The sequence below is a fragment of the Delphinus delphis genome, chromosome 3 (assembly GCF_949987515.2).
Source record: "Delphinus delphis chromosome 3, mDelDel1.2, whole genome shotgun sequence".
In the NCBI taxonomy this organism is placed as follows: Eukaryota; Metazoa; Chordata; class Mammalia; order Artiodactyla; family Delphinidae; genus Delphinus; species Delphinus delphis.
In genome coordinates this window covers 14165909-14187680 of record NC_082685.1, presented here as the reverse complement: position 1 = coordinate 14187680, position 21772 = coordinate 14165909, and the positions used below count along the sequence as shown (strand labels likewise).

The window sequence follows — 21772 nt, the reverse complement described above, 5'->3', positions numbered from 1 at the left end:
GTGTCGTGCTACAGTATTTACTACTGAAAAAAATCCATGTGTAAGTGGACCGGCAATTCAAACCCACAGCGTGCAAGGGTCAGCTGGATTCATGATGTCTGTGAGGTTCTGAGGCTCAGGACCAGCTCTTTGAAATAAGCTGGGACAACACGCACCTTCCACTGCCCCTTACAGAGAAACCAAGGCTCAACTGCAAAACAGTTTTATTTGTTAAATTATCAAACGGGACTATCTTACAAAACAATAACTATATGGCTAGGCTAAGAGTATAAAGTGCTCAAGTTTCCAGAACATCATATGTGGGTCACTGCAGGTCCACCCCCTCTCCCCACCCCAAACAAGGGGCACAGGACGTGCTTCCTTCCCCATGGTGTGCAGGAAGGTCCCCACCCCGGTTGGGGACACAGCCTGCGTGTGGATTCACGGCTCGTCGTGGCCCGAAAGGAGCAGGCTCCTTAGCTCTCCCTGAGTTTCCCCACCAGTGGCCTCCTCAGGATTGAAATACCACTGGCTGGTGGCCTTGGGGCCCTGGGCCTTTTCCCAGGCCTCCTGGTTGATTAAGGCTGCCTCTTTACTCGCCTCGGCGGAGAGTTCCAGAACCTGGGTAAAGCTCCTGTGGAAACAAGACGATGATGAAAGCTTTTCACCCTCTGTGCCCGAGCACCTTCGCAGCTGCCATGTTGGGGGCGGGGGCGGGGGGAGGTTCAGGGTGACCCTCCTCGGGCTCGTGGGAAAGCGGCGGTGAATAAGTTTTGTCTGAACAGAACTCAAACAGGGAAGCCCTGAGAGCAGGACCGGGCAGGTGTGAAAGAAAAGAGTTGTTTACTCGACAACTATTTAGGGAGTATCAACACTTGACAGGAACCATCCTAAGAGCGGGAGGCAGAACCATGAACGGGGAGCTCCCCCAGCAACCACACAAGATAAACGGCAGTGGGGAGATCAGCACAGAACGAGCGTGCTTCCCCGCTCACTCCCGTGACCCCGGCCATCTAGAACACTTTGGCGTGTCTGATTCCGTCCCGGGGCACAGAGTGATGAGGAAGATGCCACAGCAGGTGGCGTTTATCATGAGTACCTTCAAACCTCTCAGGCACCTTGGGAAGTACATTTGGCATCATTAGGGAGAAGAAAACTAGATTCTTTTTTGGAAGAGGTGGAAGAAAGCCTCATGGTTAGAAATGTCCTGGAGGAGAGAGAGAAGGGGACCGGGTGGCTTTCGGGGGCTGGACATAGGCTGAGTGGACCTGGGCACTGGTTACACAGGGTGCCCGGTAGTGAAAGCCACTGAGCTGTACCGTTACAATCTGTGACTTTTCTATGTGTACTTATACATCAATAAGAAGTTCCTGGGAATTCCCTGGTGGTCCAGTGGTTAGAACTCTCTGCTTTCACTGCCGTGGCCTGGGTTTGATCCCTGGCTGGGGAACTAAGACCTCACGAGCCACACAGAGCGTCAAAAAACTATCTGAGGGCCCCTGAACTGCTGTGTTACCCCAAGGAAGTGATCGCCCCTTTCTACTTTGGCTGCTCAAGAACGAGCACAGGAGTTTTGGTTGGGTTGAAGGCATCTTGCCCATTCCCCTCTCCCTGCCTCCCTGGACCCTCATACCCTCGGCCCCTGCAAACACCAGAGCTGCCCACCCTCCGGAACACAGCACACCTTCCACAGGGCAGCCGCCAACAGCCCATCTCTGCCCGACGAGGAGATGCGGGGAGAGGGGTACTATCTTTTTAAAAAATATTTTCTGTAATACCTTTGGAGCTCCAGATCCTTCTTTTGGGTCATTTCCTTGAGTTCCCTCAGCAGGTCCAAGGCCTTCGCGTTTTCTTCTGAGCTGCTGATGCCAAGTTCTCCCAGCAGATGGCATGTGGTCGTCAATTCCCCCTGCAACTTGTCTGGAGGGGAAAAGGGGTTGTCAGCCGTGGTTTCAGGGTGCCCCAAGCAATGGATGCACGAGCTGGCTGGCTGACTTTATTTTTCTCCTTTTGCTGGAATGCTCTCTTGTTATGCAGGAATCGTGATGAGCTCGAAGGCAGAAAGGGTCGTGAAGGAAGATATTCGTGCACTGGTACTGCCTCTGTGCCCCTTTGCCTGAGATCACGGGGCTCTGAGATGGCGGGCCATGCGTGTCTGCCATCTAGGCAGACATCGGAACATACCTGGAATGGTGCACTGGTGTCCTCAACAGAAGCAAATCCAAAAGACAGAGAAGATCTGGTCTAGGAGTAACTTAAGAACAAACCCATGGTTCCCACTCCCGGTTCCCAGCACTTCTGCCCCCAACGCCCCCCCCAGCAGAGAGCCGCCTGCAACAGCGCTGGGTCCCCCCTGCTCTAACAAAGCCAGCATCTCTCCGAGTCCAGCACACGTCCCAGCTGTAAATTATAACACTTGGGGAGCCTTATAAGCGTTCTTACAAACACATATCTTCTTTGCCAGGGGACTGAACTGTGTCCTCCCAAAAAGACATGTTCAGGTCCTAATCTCAAGTACCTGTGAAGGTGATCTAACTGGAAATGAGGTTTTTGTAGATATAACGGAGTTAGAATGAAGTCATTAGGGAGGGGCCTAATCCAATAACTGGTGTCCTTCTAAGAAAAGGGCAGTTTAGACACAGAGGCGCTCAGAAACAAGGCCATGTGAAGACAGAAGCAGCAGCACAACACTGTAAATCAACTATACTGCAATAAAAATTTTAAAAAAACAAAAAACAATACCAAAATAAAATAAAGCTTGGTGACTTCCCTGGTGGTCCAGTGGTTAAGAATGCTCCTTCCAATGAAGGGGACGCAGATTCGATCCCTGGATCCCACGTGCCGCGGGGCAACTAAGCCCGCATGCCACAGCTACGGAGCACACAAGCCACGACTAGAGAGCTACAACTACAGAGCCCCCACACTCTGGAGCCTGCACGCCGCAATGAAGAGCCCACGCGCTGCTACGAAAAGATCTCATGTGCCACAACTAAGACCCGATGCAGCCAAAAATAAATAAATAAATATTTTTAAAAATCTTAATAAAAAAAAAAAAAACAGAGTCAGAGTCTGAAGGAATGGTCCATGAGCCAAGATTGCCAGAACACTAAAAGCCAGGGGATGCATTCTCCCCTAGAGCCTCCAGAAGAAGCCAACCCCAATGACACCTTGATTTCGGACTTCTAGTCCCCTAAACTGGGAGGGAATAAATTTCTGTTGTTTTAGGCCACCTGGTTTGTGGTATTTTGTTACAGAAGCCCTAGGAAACTCAAACAGTCCCCAATCCCAACTCCTGGCAACTATCTAGGGCATTTATCAGAGATGGAGACCAAGAGATATAGACGTGCAGTTGGTTGCCATAATTATAAAATTAGAAACTCAGACACAGATGATGGTTCAACATGGCTCATTTTTCAAGGTCCCGTTTCATACATATACTATTTCACGTTGGAAAAGGCTTGATTTTACATCAGTAAAATCAAGCTAAACACGTCCAGGTGGCTCATGAGAACTTTGATTAGAAATAACCAAACTCTACGTCATATGATCCAGCAATCCCAATCCTGGGTATATATCTGGACAAAACTATAATTCAAAAAGATATATGCACCCCTATCTTCATAGCAGCACTATTTACAATAGCCAAGACACGGAAGCAACCTAAATGTCCATGGACAGATGAATGGATAAAGAAGATGTGGTACCTATATACAACGGAATACTACTCAGCCATAAGAAAGAATGAAATAATGCCATTTGCAGCTACAGAGATGGACCTGAGATTATCATAGTAAGTGCGGTAAGCTGGACAAAGACAAGTATCATATGACATCACTTATATGTGGAATCTAAAATATGACATAAATGAACTTATCTACGAAACAGAAACAGACTCACAGACGCAGAGAACAGACCTGTGGTTGCCAAGGGGCAGCGGGGGGGATGGAGTGGGAGGCTGGGGTTAGCAGATGCAAACTAGTATCTATAGGATGGATAAACAACAAGGACCCACTATATAGCACAGGGAACTATATTCAATATCTTGTGATAAACCATAATGGAAAAGAATACAAAAAAAAAGAGAATGTCTATGTGTGTATAACTAAGTCACTTTGCAATACAGCAGAAACTACCACAACATTGTATTGATAAATCAACTATACTTCAGAGAAAGAAAGGGAGGAAGGGAGGGTGGGGTACGGGAGACAGGGAGGGAGGGAGGCGGGGAGAGGGAGGGAGGGAGGGAGGACCAAACCGTAGGGCAGCTGAAAACTTATTTGGGGAAGATACTTGTTCTAAAGAGAATTTTAGGATAGAGGATGGCCCTCTTCACACTTGCCGCCTTCTTCAAGTGAAGTATTAGGTGGGAACCCTATACAGGAAAGGGACCCTCTCAGCTCTGCTTAGAAGGCAGGACAGGGTTGGGGTCGGTGGCCCTGTTGTTCCCCAGCCACCAAAGCACCTTTGTAGAGACTGCAGGCTCCCAGGACGCCTTTCAGCAGGACGGGAAATCACTGCGGGGATCCTACAGACCTAGGTTCAAATCCCAACACAGTCCTTACTCAGGGCATGACCCCACACAAACCGCAGCCTTGCTGGCCCCCTGCGTCTTCTGCCATTTGATGGGGTACGCGCCGTCTACCTGAGAGGAGGCCTATGACCTGACACGAACGGATAAAGGTGCCCAGGACACGGGAGATGCCAGCATGCACTGGGAGGTTCATCCTACCCCTTGCCAGGCAGCTGCCCCATTTCCTACCTAAGAAGCACTGCCCGTCTCCGTCCAGGTGGACCGATTTCACGGGCAGTTCATGCCTCGTGGTGTCCAGGGCCGTCGCAAATGTCTTGTATCGTTCCTTAAAGCAGCTGGCTATGGCCTCACAGGGGCTCAGCATCTCGATCTGCAGGCAGAAGGGGAAGGAGCCTGTGGGACGAGGCCCTGCACTCACCTCGCCAGAAGTTTACCAGATGGCAGGCACCTGTGAGGTTAAGACACAGCACTGTTCTGCCAGGTCTCCCAGAGAAACTTCCAACGGTGCAGTGGGCTCTCCCCTCACTCCCAGGTGCCCCGAAGATAGCCCGGCCAGTAGTAAGGTGGCCTGGGTCTCCTCACCAGGAACATGTGTCCGCCTTCCAGCTTGTTCCAGGGCTGGGCCCTCCTGCTTCAGAGCACTGAGCTGACATGCCTGCCCCCCACCAAGGCCATGCCCGGCAACCCCTTTTCCCTTGTACACGCTGTCTGGGGGTTGTAAGGATTCATTTGTTTGACTGTCTTTCCCTTCCCTTCTATTGTGAGTTCCACGAGGATAGGGACTCTGTTCTCAGCTCAGGGCCGGGCTGCTGGGCACACTCATGTGTACATGCTGGGTGTTACAGGCTGAATTGTGTCCCCACAAATTCCTCTGTTGACATCCCAACCCCCAGCACCTCAGAATGTGACCTGATTTGGAGACTTTACAGAGGTAATTCAGTTAAGGGGGGGTCATTAAGCTGGGCCTTGATCAGTAATGACAGGTGTCCTTACAAAAGGGGGAAATGTGGAGACAGACACTCAGAGGGAGAGAGCCAGGTGACGAGACACAGGGAGAAGATGCCATCGACAAGCCAAGGAGAGAAGCTGGGACACATCCTTCTCTCGTGGCCCTCGGAAGGAACCAACCCTGCAGACACCTTGATCTCAGACTTACAGCCTCCAGAACTGAGAGAGAATACATGTCAATTGTCTAAGCCGCCGCGCACTCTGTGTGGTCCTTTGTTATGGCGGCCCCAGGATACATCCTTACTGGGTGAGGAGCCCCATTCCCTGATCGGCCCTTTCTAGGTTCCCACGATTCGCTGTGACCTTCCCTGGCGTGGACACTCCGGTCCCAGCACTGACCACACAGCACCAAGCCCAAGTCTCCCACCAGCACCCTGGCCCAAATGGGCAGGTCTGGAGTACATCTGTGTCACTGGGCACAAGTCTCAGGATACAAGTCACCAGAATACATGCCCATGTGTATATTAAAGGGACAGAGCCCTCTTGCTGGTTGGTTCTGACATTACCGCCTTGTCCTCTGATAAACCGTCACGTAGCAACACCCAGTGGTGTCAAAAGCTGGGCACAGAGTCAGAGCCAGGCGAGGAGCGACGCTCACAATAAAGGCTCCCTCCAACCACCCCCCCCCCCCCCCGTGGGACAATGCTGCCAGGATGCGCCTCTTGGAGGCTGCGGTCACCCCTGACCTGCGCGTCCAGGACGTCTGCCAGCTCCCGCTTCCTCTGACAGAGGAGAAATTGGCGCTTCAGCTCGTGAGCTTTTTTCTGGAGCTTCTCCTTCTCCTTGCACATTATTAATAAATTCTTTTCTGCCTTTTCTTCGAATGCAGCAAGACCACTTTCCATCTGGGAAATGCAAAACAAAAGCTCAGGCCAGAGGCGACCTCACCTCCGCGGCTGACGGTGGCCGCCCTTCCACCCACGACACGCGTGCAGGAGGCTCCGTCCTCACCTTCAAGGTCAGCAGAGTCAGGAGTAGTGTTTGGGATTCCATCATTTCCATTGCTTCGGAGAGATCCTTCAGGAGAGGAAAAAGACACTGCTGGTTCCCTGTGAACTGGTATAGAGCCAGCTCTCTTTCCGGGGAGGGGCAGAATCCTAACCTGTCTGTACTTTTTTTCAATCAGTAATTCAACAGTTCTAGACTGTGTATCGACTCGTTTCTATTTGCTCATTTAGTCTTTCGAGTCCTCTGTGAAAAGGAAGGTGGTTTGGTCCCTTCCTGCAAGCTGGGCTGTCAAGCGTGAGCTGAAGGGCACCCACCAACTTGTTGCCTTGCCAGAACCAGGGCTTGGGGTTCCCACCTGGGTGAGACCACAGCCTGGCCGCCCTCCCTGCCGTGAACAGGGCCTGGCCCAGTGCCTTCCCTAGCGTGGCACTGGCAAACAAGGCCTCAATCTCATTTTTCACAGGATCCTGCATTTGTATCCTCTCCTGTACATGTAGCTGGGGAAACTGAAACTGCAAATCCTCTAAGGATGGGTAAGGTTTTTGTTCTAAAAGGCACAGCTGGCTTGTTTATTCTTGGAGTCCCCGGGTTTCGAGGGGCACGTGGCACAGGGCAGATTTAGCCAACCTGCTATAGTGGCTTCCCTCTCATTTCAGAGACTTACTGGGCTCTTTTTCCTCAAGGCAGAAAATGATGATGACTCAGCTTTCTTTGACATTGTTTTTTCTAACTGTGGAGTCTTTCGGACCACGCTTTTGTCTAAGATCAAGAAAAGCGTTTTATCCATAATTTGAAAAGATACATGCACCCCAGTGTTCACAGCAGCACTATTTACAATACCCAAGACATGGAAGCAACCTAAATGTCCATCAACAGATGAACGGATAAAGATGATGTGGTATATATACACAGCCATATAAAAGAATGAAATAATGCCATTTGCAGCAACATGGATGGACCTAGAGATTATCACACTAAGTGAAATAAGCGAGACAGAGAAAGACAAATATCATATGATATCACTTATATGTGGAATCTTAAAAAAAATGATACAAATGAACTTATACAAAACAGAAACAGACCTACAGACATTGAAAACAAACACTTACAGTTACCAAAGGGGAGGGGGGGGATAAATTAGGAGGTTGGGGTTAACACATACACACTACTGTATATAAAATAGATAACCAACAAGGACCTACTGTATAGCACAGGGAACTATACTCAATATTTTGTAATAACCTATAAGGGAAAAGAATCTGAAAAAGAATAGATATATATATGTATAACTGAATCAATTTGCTGTACACCTGAAACTAATACAACATTGTAAATCAACTATGCTTCAATTAAAAAAAAAAGTGTTTTTAAGGTGAGAAGAGCATATTTTGGGAGCCCTCAGACATGCATTGCAACCCCCAGCTGGGGAAAGGACAGGTACAGCCAATGACTTACCATTAATGGCCGAGAGATCCAGGTCAGGTGGGGCAGTGCCATGCCCTTCCAGCAAGGTAGACTGCAGGTCACCTTTGCCAGTTCCACTGCTGTCTGTGGGCCCAATGAGAATCCCCAGAAGTCAGCACAGTCAGCAAGATACTCTATACTTAAGGCCGGGAGCAGCTAACTTTTCTGTACAATATCACCTGCTTCCAAAAACTCAGTTTCTTACGAGGGAGCAGTAGAGAAGTCTGAAAAACCTTTGGAAATTCCCACCCATCAACTTGAATATATTTTAAAGTAGAACTAGAAAAGAGATGCAGTCTTTATAACTGAAAGATACAAATAAGGCTTTCTGCTTAGTTTAAGTACAAGATGCTGTGTACAAATGAACTTATTTACAAAAAAGAAACAGACCCAGAGACATAGAAAACAAATTTATGGTTACCAAAGGGGAAGGGGGGGAAAAATTAGGAGTTTGGGATTAACATATACACACCACTATGTATAAAACAGATAAACAAGGACCTACTGTATAGCATAGGGAACTCTACTCAATGTTTTGTAATAACCCATAAGGGAAAAGAACCTGAAAAATATATGTGTGTGTGTGTGTGTGTGTGTGTGTGTGTGTGTGTGTGTGTGTGTGTGTGTGTGTATAAAATATATATATATGTATGTATAACTGAACCACTCTGTTGTATACCTGAAACTAACACAACACTGTAAATCAACTATACTTCAAATAAAAAATAAAAGATGCTGTGTTCAGGGTATAAGAATCTAATAACACATGATATACTTGTTCTGCCCTCTGCTCTTTTTTTTTTTTTTTTTTTGCAGTACGCGGGCCTCTCACTGCTGTGGCCTCTCCCGCCTGTGGGCTCCGGACGCGCAGGCCCAGCGGCCATGGCTCACGGGCCCAGCCGCTCCGCGGCACGTGGGATCCTCCCGGACCGGGGCACGAACCCGCGTCCCCTGCATCGGCAGGCAGATTCTCAATCACTGCGCCACCATGGAAGTCCTGAGAACCCTGATTTTTAAATGTGGCAGGCCCAGTTTTTGACCCCTCTGGCCATGCCAGCTTTCCCAGCTTCACACATGGCCTTCAACCCAACTGCATGAGAAAAGACTAGAAGGCCGGCTCCAGCTCCATGTGCTTGCTTCTCAGTCGCGCCTGGGTCAAGGAACAGCACAATTTCTGACAAACATGCAGCCAAGATCAGCGAGCTCGAGCATGCAGGCCAGATCCGGCCCACTTCCTGTGTTTGTAAATAACTGGGACACAGACACGCCCATTTGTGTACACACTGTCTGTGGCTGCTTTCACGCTGCGATAAGGCAGAGTTAAGTTTCTATGACAGAGACCCCCTGGCCTGCGAAGCCTAAAATATTAACCACTGGTTCAGAAAAGTTTTGCTGACCCTTGATCTGAACAATAAAGCAGGAAATCTAACCTGTAAAAGAACATACTTAGTATTCCACTATGGGACGCAAAACTGTCACCATTCTGAATGAGGGTTTGCAGGCCGAGAAACAATTTTGCTTTCTGTGACTCGCTCTTATGCAAAAGAAGAGCTGCCCACCACTGCTGGTGAAGCAGGCACCGGAGGAGGTGGGTGAAGTACTACTCTGGAGAGGAGCCTTCCCAGACTTCTAGAATGAGCACACTGACTAGGACCGAAGAGCAAATATACCAACAGCGATGGTCTGAGTGGTAGATCATAAGTGAGTTTCCGCCCTTCTGGGCTACATTCTCCAATTTTGTTTAATAACAAACGCATATCATGTCTACAACCAGAAAAACTGAAAGTTTTTCATATCACTTTGGTGAAAGCTTCTAGTAGAAGGGGTATGGGGAGACCATTATGAGGAAGACCCAACCCAAGGTAGTGAGAGGCAGGAAAATGAGGTCTCATACCCTCTCTGAAAGTCCTGCTCTCAGAGCTCTGGTGGGGAAACAGTCACATGATCAAGGAACTGGTGCCCCAAGGGAGCACCATGATGGCAATGTGGCTCTTCTCTGGGGTCATATAGAAAGGAAATGACTCCCCCCCATTCCCCTGCCAACCCCCTTCAGATCTTCATATGCCCCAAATCTGTCTTTATGCTGAAACTCTCTGCCAAGCTCCTTTTCCTCATACTTTGCAGAAAGGAAAGGGCGTCTTAAACTTGCATACTTAAAAACAAAATTCACCACCACGCTCATCACTTCCTAAGCCTCAGTGCTGTTTCACCCTCCTTCCATCTTTACGTACCTTTGCTCTTCTGGAGTGGGTTGGGTTTTCTTCCACCTTCAGGCATCTTCCCACTGGCCTTTAATGCATCTGCTGCAGGAGGCTGTTAGGGGAATATATGACATTCAGGGGACAAGACACTTTCCTTCCACGAGAAGGGGCCCCTCTGCAGTTTGCAAGGTCTGCATCTGCTCTTACCTTGAGGCAAGGGATAGATTCAAGGAGTTCTGACATTTAATTGCATACATACAGGATGAACTAATTTTGTCAGAAGGATACCCTCACATGCGTAGAACATAGGAAACCACCAAAATGTTTGCTGGTGATGATCTCTGACATGGCAGATTACAGATGACTGATTTTCTGCATAATTTTTAGTACTGGCCAGTTTAGGAAAGAGAACATATTACTCCGGTTGTCAGAAAAAACAAAGCTTTTGGACAGGTATTAATCTTCAAAACTTATTAAAAAAGCAAGCAGTGCATGGAGCTAGCAAGCCATTATAACAATATAAAAACAAAAAGAGGGAATTCCCTGGTGGTCCAGTAGTTAGGACTCGGCACTTTCACTGCCAAGGCCCAGGTTCAATCCCCGGTCAGCGAACTATGATCCCACCACAAGCCACGTGGCGCGGCCAAAAAATAAAATTAAAAAAGCAAAAACAAGACCTTATAAAGAATGAGAATATTTTGATGTACAGATACCACTCCTATTCAACCTCCCATTGGAAGTCTAGGAATAAGAAATAAAAGGCAAACAGGTTACAAAAGAAGAAATAAAACTCTCTTCTTGCAGACATGACTCTTCACATAGAAAATCTCAAAACATACTAAAAAACACTACTAAAACTAACATGTTTAGCAAGGTTGCAGGATACAGGGTCAACATAAAAGATATTTCTAGCAATGAACAACTTTGGAAATTGAAATTAAAAAACAGCACCATGGGACTTCCCTGGTGGTCCAGTGGATAAGACTCTGAGCTCCCAATGCAGGGGACCCAGGTTCGATCCCTGGTCGGGGAACTAGATCCCACACACATGCCGCAACTAAGAGTTCACACGCCGCAACTATGAGTTCGCATGCCACACCTAAGAAGTCTGCATGCCACAAGTAAGAAATCTGCACGCCACAACTAAAAGTCCGCATGCCACAACTAAAGATCTCACGTGCCACACGAAGATCCTGCATGCCGCAACTAGGACCTGGAGCAGCCTAAATAAATAAATATTAAAAAAAAAAAAAAAAAGACAGTACCATGTAAAAGTTCTGAGCAAAGAAAAAAATTTTGTAACTCTGTGCGGTGATGGATGTTAACTAGACTTACTGTGATGATCATTTTGCAATATTTACAAAGATTGAATCATTATGTTGTAACTCTAAAACTAGTATTGGGACTTCCCTGGTGGTATAGTGGTTAAGAATCCACCTGCCAATGCAGGGGACATGGGTTTGATCCCTGGTCTGGGAAGATCCCGCATGCTGCAGAGCAACTAAGCCCATGTGCCACAACTACTGAGCCTGTGCTCTAGAGCCCGTGAGCCACAACTACTGAAGCCCGAGTGCCTAGAGCCAGTGCTCGGTAACAAGAGAAGCCACCGCAATGAGAAGCTCAAGCACCACATCGGAGTATAGCCCACACTCCCCACAACTAGAGAAAGCCTGCACACAGCAACGAAGACCCAATGCAGCCAAAAATTAAAAATAAATAAATAAAATTAAAACTAATATAATGTTATATGTGAATTATTTCTAAACAAACAAAATTTCTTCAAGAAAGAAAGAAAGAAAAGACAAGATAGTACCTTGCATAATAGCACTAAAAAAACACCAAGTACTTAGGTGTAAACCTAAGCAAACATGGGGAAGGTCTGTATGCTGGAAATTACAAAAACACTGATGAAAAAAATCTAAGACCAAATAAAGGGAGAGGTATACCATGTTCATGGATTGAAAGACTTGGGTGTTTTTAGGATGTTATTCTCCCTGAGCTAATGCATAGATTCAATACAATTAAAATCCCTGAAGTTTTGGTAGGAAATGGCAAGCTAAGGCTAAAATTCATATGGAAAGGCAAAGGAACTAGAAGAGTCAGTTTTGGAAAAGAACAGAGTGGGAAAATTCACACAACCCAATTTTAAGACTTACTATAATACAAAGCTAAAGTAACCTGGGCAGTATGGAAATGGACTAAAGATAGACATGTAGAACAATGGAAAAGAATAGAGTCCAGAAATGATGCATACATATATAGTCAATTGCTTTCCAACAGAGGTGATGAGACAATACAACAGGGAAAGGAAAGTCATTTCAACAAATGGTGTTGGAACAAGAGGACATCCATACACTTAAAAATGAACTTTAATTCCATCATCACACCAGATACAAAAATTAATTCAAAATGGACCACAGACCTAAACTCATATAGAAGAGAACATGGGAGAAAATCTTTATGGTCTTGGGTAAGGCAAAGACTTCTTAGAGAAGAAACCAAAAGCACATTTCATAAAAGCAGAAATCGATAAATTGGACCTCATCAAAATCAAGAACTTCTGCTCCTCACCAGACACTTAAGAGAATGGAAAGCCAAGCCACACACTGGGAGAAAATATTTGCAAATCACCATAAAGAGTTGGTATCTAAGATATTGAAAGAGCCCTCGAAACTCAATAATGAGAAAACAAACAACCTCATTTTTTTTTAATGTGCAAAAGATTTGAAAGGACATATCACCAAAGATATAGGACTGGCCAATAAGCACATGAAAAGATGCTCAATATCATTAGTCGTTATGGAAATGCAGTTTAAAACCACAATGAGATACCACTTCATACCCACTAGAATGGTTTCAGTCCTAAAGTACTGACTCTCCTCTGTGGCTCATAGGAATGTAAAAAGGGGCAGCCACTTTGGATACCAGCTGGGCAGTTAATAACAAAGTCCAACAGACATTTACCCTACAATTCCCCTCCTGGGAGAAATGAAAACACATCCACACAGAATTCTGCACAGGAATGTTTAAGGTGGCTTTATTCATAATTGCCAAAATCGGGAAACAAACCAAATGTCCTTTGCCAGGGAGTGGCTGTGCACACTATGGTCCATCTGTACAGTGGAATATTCTTCAGCCATCAGAAGGAACTAGCACTAACTATAAAAGGCAACGACAGGGAGGGAGGGACCTTTATATGAAAGCAACCAGACTGCAAGAGTCTGCATCCTGGGTGGCACCTTTTAAGTGAGCCTACTGCAAAGGCAAAGCCACAGGGACAGAAAACACATCATGGTTGCCTGGGGTGGGGAGGGGCTGGTTCCATGGGAGCACAAGGGGACTTTGGAGCGGGGGGCGGTGGTAACAGAGTGTTCTCTATCTTGACTGTGATGGGTCTGTGACTGGATGTGTTTTTCAAAACTCAGAGCACTGTACGCTGAAGAGTGACACTTCCTCTATGTAAATTACACCTTAATTTAGAAGATGAAAAAAAAAGAAAACGGAGAAGCTCTTAAAGATCTAAAATACTAGAACATGCAAACACATGGGGGTGCTGTAACCAAGTTTGCCAGGCAACGTTAAAATTATGAAGTGTGGACTAGTATTCTCTGTTGAAAATCATTTCAATACTGTAAACCACGGACTCTGGGTAAGGATGTGTCAATGTAGGTTCATCGATTGTAAATACGCCCCACTCTGCGGCGGGATGTTGACAACAGGGAAGCTACGCACGTGAGGGGGTGGGCAGGGGTGTGTATGAGAAATCTCTGTACTTTCCACTCAATTTTGCTTTGAACCTAAAACTGCTCTAAAAAAATAAAGTCCATTAAAAAACAAAGTCACTCCAAGAAGCATATCAGTTTGCATAAAGGTATCCTTTTTCTTCAAGCCAAATCTTAAGCCACATTAACCTGCCATTCACCCTACCAGAGTAAAAGAAAGGCAGCAGAAATTAATATTTAACTAAACTTTATCATAAACAAAGATTTGGAAAATGGAATAACACAACCTTCACCACACTATCCGTCCATACACACTGAAACAAAATATGTCATTGGGTAATCTAATGATTATTTTCATTAAACATCACACAAAGCAGGTTCCCAAGATGTTAAGTGTTTCATGCCATCATTTTCAATGGTTTCATGGTTTTTGTGGTGTGGCTAGTTCACTGAACTCTCCCTGTAACACTGGGTGATTCAGCCATGTCTTTTTTCCCCTAAAACCCTTTCTCTAAAACCCTACGGGTATTTTTTTACAATACAGGCCAAGGCTGGGTAACCACGTGCCAGGCATTAGACAGAACTGTTTCAGGACAGAATCCAGAAAGGAATTACCGGGTTGAGAGACAGGAATAATTTTATGATTCACCAGAGATCATGGCTCTGCAAAAGAGATTCTCAAAGTGACCAGCCACACATGACAGAGATTCCTGCCTTGGCACGAAGGGCATGACAGCCCCAAAGGCAACTGGACCAAGCCCCCAAAATGCTTCTTTCAGGACCAGGCTGTGCCTGGCCGGTGTGACTTGTCTCAGAATTCCAAGTTCGTCAGAACTCTGTTCAGAACTGTTTCAAACGTACATTGTATGTTACCTTTTTGGTGGTTTTCTTCTCATACTGCAAGTACCGGGACTCAACCACTCTTCCACCTGTGGGGGACACACTGTTGGTTTATAATAAAACTATGACATGGACTGTGAGGACCCACCATGCACCTAGGATGCCCGCCCCCCACCCCGAGAGCCGGGTGCTATCAGCCCTCCCCGCTCAGCCTCAAGCATGTATGGGACACCTACTGTATGCAAGAACATATATGGAGGGAGTTCCTTGGTGGTGCAGCGGTTAAGAATCCGCCTTCCAATGCAGGGGACACAGGTTCGATCCCTCGTCCGGGAAGATCCCACATGCCGCAGAGCAACTAAGCCCATGCGCCACAACTACTGAGCCTGTGCTCTAGAGCCCACGAGCAACAACTACTGAGCCCTTGTGCCACAACTACTGAAGCCCGCACACCTAGAGCCCGTGCTCCACAACAAGAGGAGCCACCGCAATGAGAAGCCCACGCACTGCAACGAAGAGTAGCCCCTGCTCGCCACAACTAGAGAAAGCTCGCGCACAGCAACAAAGACCCAGCACAGCCAAAAATAAATTAAAATAAGTAAATAATAAATTCTCTTTTAAAAGCTTTTTAAAAAGAACATATATGGAACACCTACTGTATGCAAGAACATTTATAGGATACCTGCTGTATACAAGCACCAGGGCTAGAAGCGGAGACACAGAGACCCACAGGAGCTACGATCAAGGAAGATCAGAAATATGTGCCAAAGTTCAAAACAGAAAGTGGACTCAGGGGCAGGGCAGGGAAAGGAAGAAAGATCTTCCAAAGATGGCCACCTGCTCTCCTCCTCTTCCCTCCCCAACTCACTCCCTGTGGTCATGACCCCAACTGCCCTTCCCCCACAAGCCCATCTATGACCCACTCATGGTACTGCCTTTCACATCCCCCACCCCCCTCACCTAGCTCAGGACCACTCTCCTGAGACACCCTAGGCACTGACGCTCTTCTCGGACACGGCTGTATCCCTTGGTGACAGCCCAGCCCCAGGTGCCCTTCCATCCTGATCCTGGGGCGCTGAAGGTGTGTGAAGGAGACACATGTGTCCCCCCAACCTCCAGGGGCTCTCGCTGCAGCCCCTGTGATCATCCACAGTCCTCTGTTCTGATCCCCCAACCCCTCTCCCAGACCCTCCCGCCCACTTCCTACACCGGGCCATCCCTCTGGTCAGCTGGTAACCTGTTTCCTACTTCATTGGGAAGACAAAAGCAGCCCCAGGAGATCCTCCCACCTGGGCATCTAGCTGCCTCCCAACCTCAGAGCCATATCCTGGGCCCCCCATGTGGAGCGACCTCTGTGCTTTGGGGTAAAACCAACCCCCCAACTCTGGGTGCTAGAGCCCAGCCCTCACTCCGTTAGGAAATTGCCCTGGCAACCCCTCTCCCCCTGCCCCACCCTGTATCACCCCACTTCCTCTCTCCAATGGTCACACTGTTCATCCCCCCTCCCCTCCCCTCCCCCATTTCTCTGCTCCCCTTTGCCATGGCGGATGCTCTTCTTCTCCTCTCTCCTTCCCTTGAATCCCCCCTCACACCCCAGCCTGGCTCTCACAGCTACCACGGCACCAAAGAAACTCCTTTCATCCAGACCACGGAGATCTCCCTGCTCTGATGCCCACCCGCCCCTTCTCAGTCCTCGTTCTGAGCCAGCGGCAGCATTGCACACAGTGCTCACTTGCACTCTCCTTTTTTTTTTTTTTTTAATTTATTTAATTTATTTATTTTTGGCTGCACTGGGTCTTCGTTGCTGCATGCAGGCTTTCTCTAGTTGCGGCGCGCGGGGGCCACTCCTCGCTGCGGTGCGTGGTCTTCTCATTGCAGTGGCTTCTCCTGTTGTGGAGCACAGGCTCTAGGCACACGGGCTCAGTAGTTGTGGGTCGTGGGCTCTAGAGCGCAGGCTCAGTAGTTGTGGCGCACGGGCTTAGTTGCTCTGTGGCATGTGGGCTCTTCCCGGACCAGGGCTTGAATCCGTGTCGACTGCATTGGCAGGTGGATTCTCACCCACTGCCACCAGGGAAGCCCTGCACCCTCCCTCTTGAGACACTCTGTCCTCCAGGCTGACTGGCCGTCTGGCAGCTGCAGCAGGCTGTCTTCCGGGTCCATTAGCTGGTGAAGGGTGAGTGCCTCCAGACACCTTGCAGGTCCCATGTCACCTGTTCCTCCAACCAGCAGGCACATGCCACCCCTGCCGCCTTCACGACTCTGCTCGGCCCAGCCCCTCCCTTAGGCCAGAAGCTACCCCCATCCTGCTGTTTTATCCACAGCAACTGTCACTGTCCAATACACCCTGTGTCTCCTTACGTCTCCTGATTCACCGCCTGTGTCCGGGGTGGCAAGCCCCCTGAGGGTAGGGATTCTTGTCTGTTTTGCTTGCTGCCACGTTCCACCACCTCGCAGGGAGGAGGTGCTCAGCAATGTGTCAGATGCATGAGTCTGCACTTTTCCTAGGTGCCCCCAGAGCTCAGGGGTCTCCCTTTTTACTAGAGAGAGTGATGTGGTCAGTGTCACCTGCCTTGACAGTTCAGTCCCAAGACTGGGATTTCAACCATATCACCTTCATGCCCGGATTTGCATCTTTCTTTAGATGGGGTTGCAGCCGCAAGCTTGAGTGGAAAAGAGGTACAACCAACAGTTCACAGGCTGCCTGGAGCTGGACACGGAGGTGTTGGTTGCCCCGGGCGTGCCCCAGGCAGGGATGAGCCGTGCCTGCAGGGCAAGTGGCTCAGACGTTCAGGCAGGAGGCACCTAGGGGTTGAGGCCAGGACCAGGCGGGGTCCAGGGGAGAGAATCGAGCCCCACCTAGGGTCTGCCACTGGATGTCCAGTGAAGGATTGGGGCGAAGGACACCCCCAGTTCCAAGGGGGGGAGACCATCCTGCATTGGGTCTTTCTAATACCATCAGCAAAGGGTAGGAAGGAGGCTCTGGGTTCCTTGCACAGTTGAAAAGCAGTTTCAAGTTTCTGGAAAACTAGAAGGCACCTGTTTGTTTTCAACTGTGGTGGATTTTCCACAGAAGCAATGTTACAATGAAGGATATAATTTGCGTCCAAGAACTAGACCCTGTGTAAATACAACAGATGTTACAGACCAGATCACCCAGCGATGCTGTGATGCTATAACATATAAACCTCCAGTCATTTGGAACCGGAATTCTGCTTCAAGTTCTCTGAGACCTGCACTAGTGCACAGGCATAAAAAAATACTTCATCATAACAGAGGCTTGAGATCCAACGCGGGAGATCCTTGCGTCTACAGCCCCAAACTGGGCACTGCCAAGAGTCAAGGGGGGCTGTTGACAGTGACCCCGGACACACAGGTAGACATCGGATGTGTGGGCATCCCCAAGGGTCTGACGCGCTTACTGAGAAGAAACAGACTTTGATGTTTCCTAACGAATTCAGCTCACACTCTCCTCACCCACACTTCCAAGTGATGAGCCCTGGGTACAACCTGTGACCCCCATGGCCGGAAGGGCCCACTGCCCTAGATGACCCCCACCAGGTCCTGCCACACCCCTGGCTGCAGGGCTGGGTAACCAGACTTGGGGTCCCCAAAGGTGTGACTAGAAGCGGGTAAAGCCCCAGCTCCCCTGCTCTGGTCTGTTTTTCTCTTCTCCAAAAGCACTTACTGGGGGGGAAAGAAAAAATCACTTTTTATTCCAGTGGATTCCATTTCAAAAGGTAGATTCCAATTTTACTCACCTTGTATTCTTCTTCCTCTCATCTTAGCACCGCTAGGAGTACTGGGACCCCCTGCAGAAGGCTTCCTAAAAGAGGAAAACGGGGGTCTTGTTAATGCAGTTGGATAGAAAGCTCAGGGAAGCCAGCCAGGAACCTGGGCTTCCTCGGGACAGCCCAGTCCCAGCACCCACCACCAATACCCATCTCTGCGAGGTGGGGCCACCTCCATGGCAGGAGGAAAACGGAGCCCCAGCCCCGTCACCTGGGGACAACACCTACGTGAGAAGAGCGAGCATTTTTGCCGAACTTCAAAGGTCTCGATCTCATTAATTCGTTGGGCGTTTGTGTGTCAGCTGTATACCACTGAGGATACAAGGTGAACAGCAGACAAAGCTCCTTCCCTGAGAGGGATGACCAGCATTTTCCCATCAGGCAAAGCGTGAAGAGCGAGCACTCCAGACAGGTAAAGGGGTGGGGATTGGGGGTGAGTGACAAAGAACCATTTGCTCAGGCACATGAGGAAGGATATTCCCAGACAGGGATCACCAAGACCAAGGGCACAGGCGCAGAGAAGAATGATGCGGAAATTGGAACTGATCAGCCCTATGGCTTAGCTGGAGAAGACTGAATTTGAGGAGGGGGTGAGGGATGATAGAAACATTCAGTCCCTAACAGCCTGGCAGACAGGAGGCACTTGATAAATATTTGTCAGACAAATAACTCAGGGGTGCTCACTTGAGGGCAATTCTGACCCCTAGGAGACATTTGGCGATGTGTGAAGACACCTGGGATTGTCACAACAGAGGGGGCTGCTATCGGCTCGGTGGGTAGAGACCAGGGATGCTGCTCAACACCCTACAAGGCACAGGACGGCCCCCATCACAGAGACGATCGCACCCCAGATGTCAACACTGTCAATGTTGGGGGACCCCTGGCATGGTGAAAGAGTGATCGGGAGCGTGGGACGGAAGTCTGCTGCAAAACTCCTGTCAAGAAATAACGAACCCTGGGGCTTCCCTGGTAGTGCAGCGGTTGGGAATCTGCCTGCCAATGCAAGGGACATGGACGGGTTCGAGCCCTGGTCCGGGAAGATCCCACACATCGCAGAGCAATGAAGCCCGTGCGCCACAACTAACTAAGCCTGCGCTCTAGAGCCCGTGAGCCACAACTACTGAAGCCCGTGCGCCTACAGTCCGTGCTCCGCAACAAGAGAAGCCACTGCAGTGAGAAGCCTGCGCACCGCAATGAAGAGTAGCCCCTGCTCGCCTCAACTAGAGAAAGCCCGCGCACAGCCACGAAGACCCAATGCAGCCAAAAGTAAATAAAAAAGAAATAATGACCCTGAATATTATTAAGTCCTAAAAAGGAATGAAGTACTGATAATGCTGAAACGAATTAATCTCAGAAATGTTATCAATGCTGAAACGAATTAATCTCAAAAATGTTATCCTGAGTCAAACAAGCCAGGCACTAAGGCCACGTGGTGTATGATTCCATGGATATGAAATGTCCAGAACAGGCAAATCCACAGAGACAGAAAGCAGACTGGTGGTTACCAGGAGCAGACTGAGGAGCATGAAGGATGGGGGGGACTGCAAATGGACACAGGGTTTCCTTCTGGGCTGATGAAAATGTTCTAGAACTAGGTAGAGGTGGTGATTGCACAACGTTGTGAATGTCTCAGTGCCATCGAATTGCTCGCTTTACGACGGTTCATTTGACGTGATGTGCATTTTGCCTCAATTTAAAAAAAGAATGAAGCCTGACATGATAGAGGAGAGGCTCCCATGAAGTAGGAATCACTGACTAGTCAGCCGGTGGGTGTGGGAGAGTCGGGGATGCCTCCCAGGTGTCCAGTCTGGGCGAGCGGGATGCCAGGCAGGGGTCTGGGTGCTGTAAATCCTGCTGTCGTCACAAGATGGGCTCCACTGGAGACAGCAGTGGTGGTCCCCTTGCTCAGCTCACTGCAGCCATCTTCTGTGTAGTGGGCTCTGGGGACTCCAACGTGAGACCCAGGCCATGCTGGGGGGCACCTCCAAGCCACAGTGGGGAGAGGCAACTTAACAAATGCTGGCTGGGTGCCAGCTGCTCTACTCCCTCAGGGAATCCTCCCCACCCTACAAATACCTGACTGTTAGCCTGCTTTTATCTTTGTTTTCCAGGCAAGGACCCAAGGTTTATACAGATCACCCCTGGGGAGTCTCAGAACTGGAAACAGACAGAGCAAGGATTCCCTCTGGGGTCTGAGCCAGGGCTCTGGAGCCAAACCAAATGGACTAAGGCCAAACCTGCAGGGACACGGGGTGGGGGAGGGGTGTCACTACATATATTCCAGCCTCAAGTACTTCCCCTGAACCTCGGAGAGGCTAACGTCAATCTCACAGTTAGGTCAAGGGGCTGTGGAGTAAACAAGTGATTTCAGATGGCCCACTAAATTTTAATTCGCACAGGCACAATAAACATCGGCAGAATGAACAAAGCCCAGGAATCACGCCCGGCACCAGGTCATTGTTCGACGTCTCCCTTGGGCAAATGACCTTCCCTCCCTAAGCCTCCATCATCTCCTTTGTAAATGGGGAGAATAGAAAAAAGCGTGTGGGAGAATGAAAGGAGATACTTCAGTGGTCCAGCAGTTACCCACTACAAAGCGGTAATCGTAATAGCGACGGATCACACTTAGGGGCCAGACACTATTCTAAACGCTCTTAAGCCTCACACTAGGCCTACAAAACCGAACGGCGGCGTCAACAGTCCGGTTTCGCGACGGAGGAAAGCGAGGCACAGAGAGGTTAAGCCACTCGCCTGACATCGCCCCGGATCGAAACGGCTGACCAGGGACCCGAACTCGCTGTAAGGTCCTGAGCCCAAGCTCCCGAGCATGCGCAAGGCCGCATCCCACCTCCCAGAACTTGCGCATCCTCGGTGGTTCTTGGAGGAGTCAGATCCGGACTCACCCCAAGGACCCTCCCTCCCCAACTCTGCTGCCCCTCTGTCCCCAGCCCTCGACCAGGGCCCTCCAGCTGGCACCCATAAATCCAGACCCACGGTGCCTCGACTCACCCAGCACCACGCCCCGAGGTATCCGCCATTTTCCCGCCTTCAACTCAAAGGCCGGCTCTTCAAGTCGAAACCCCCCGCCCCCGCCCCGACCAGGCCATATTGCGAAGCTACAAGAGGGGTGGCCTTGGGCCGTGTAGAGCGTGGCTGTGGGCAGAGAGGGCGCCTCCTGCTCGCGCGTCTCTCTGTCCTCCCCTCACACTTGGTTTCGCCCAGCAGCGGCAGGGGGCGGTGACGGGGCCGGGTCGGAAGTGATGGGCGGGGATTCGTGTTTCTCCGCCCCCT

General features: G+C 49.1%; 1 protein-coding gene across 2 annotated transcripts; it reads right to left on the bottom strand.

Moving 5' to 3' along the window:
• Nucleotides 1–186: 186 nt before the first annotated feature.
• On the bottom strand, nt 187–21561 carry HAUS8 (HAUS augmin like complex subunit 8). 2 transcript variants are annotated; one of them, XM_060006705.1, is made up of 11 exons: nt 21491–21561; nt 18452–18516; nt 14715–14782; nt 10162–10243; nt 7922–8014; nt 7131–7225; nt 6470–6535; nt 6205–6363; nt 4739–4880; nt 1758–1899; nt 187–613 (listed from the first exon to the last, which is right to left on the bottom strand). In XM_060006705.1, the coding sequence occupies exons 1-11, from the start codon at nt 21517–21519 to the stop codon at nt 421–423; spliced, it is 1134 nt and encodes a 377-aa protein (XP_059862688.1). In that variant the 5' UTR covers nt 21520–21561; the 3' UTR covers nt 187–420. The 2 variants fall into 2 exon arrangements, with proteins under 2 accessions (XP_059862688.1, XP_059862689.1); XM_060006706.1 differs by having other exon boundaries at nt 14727–14782; nt 21491–21560.
• Between the last annotated feature and the right edge of the window lie 211 nt (nt 21562–21772).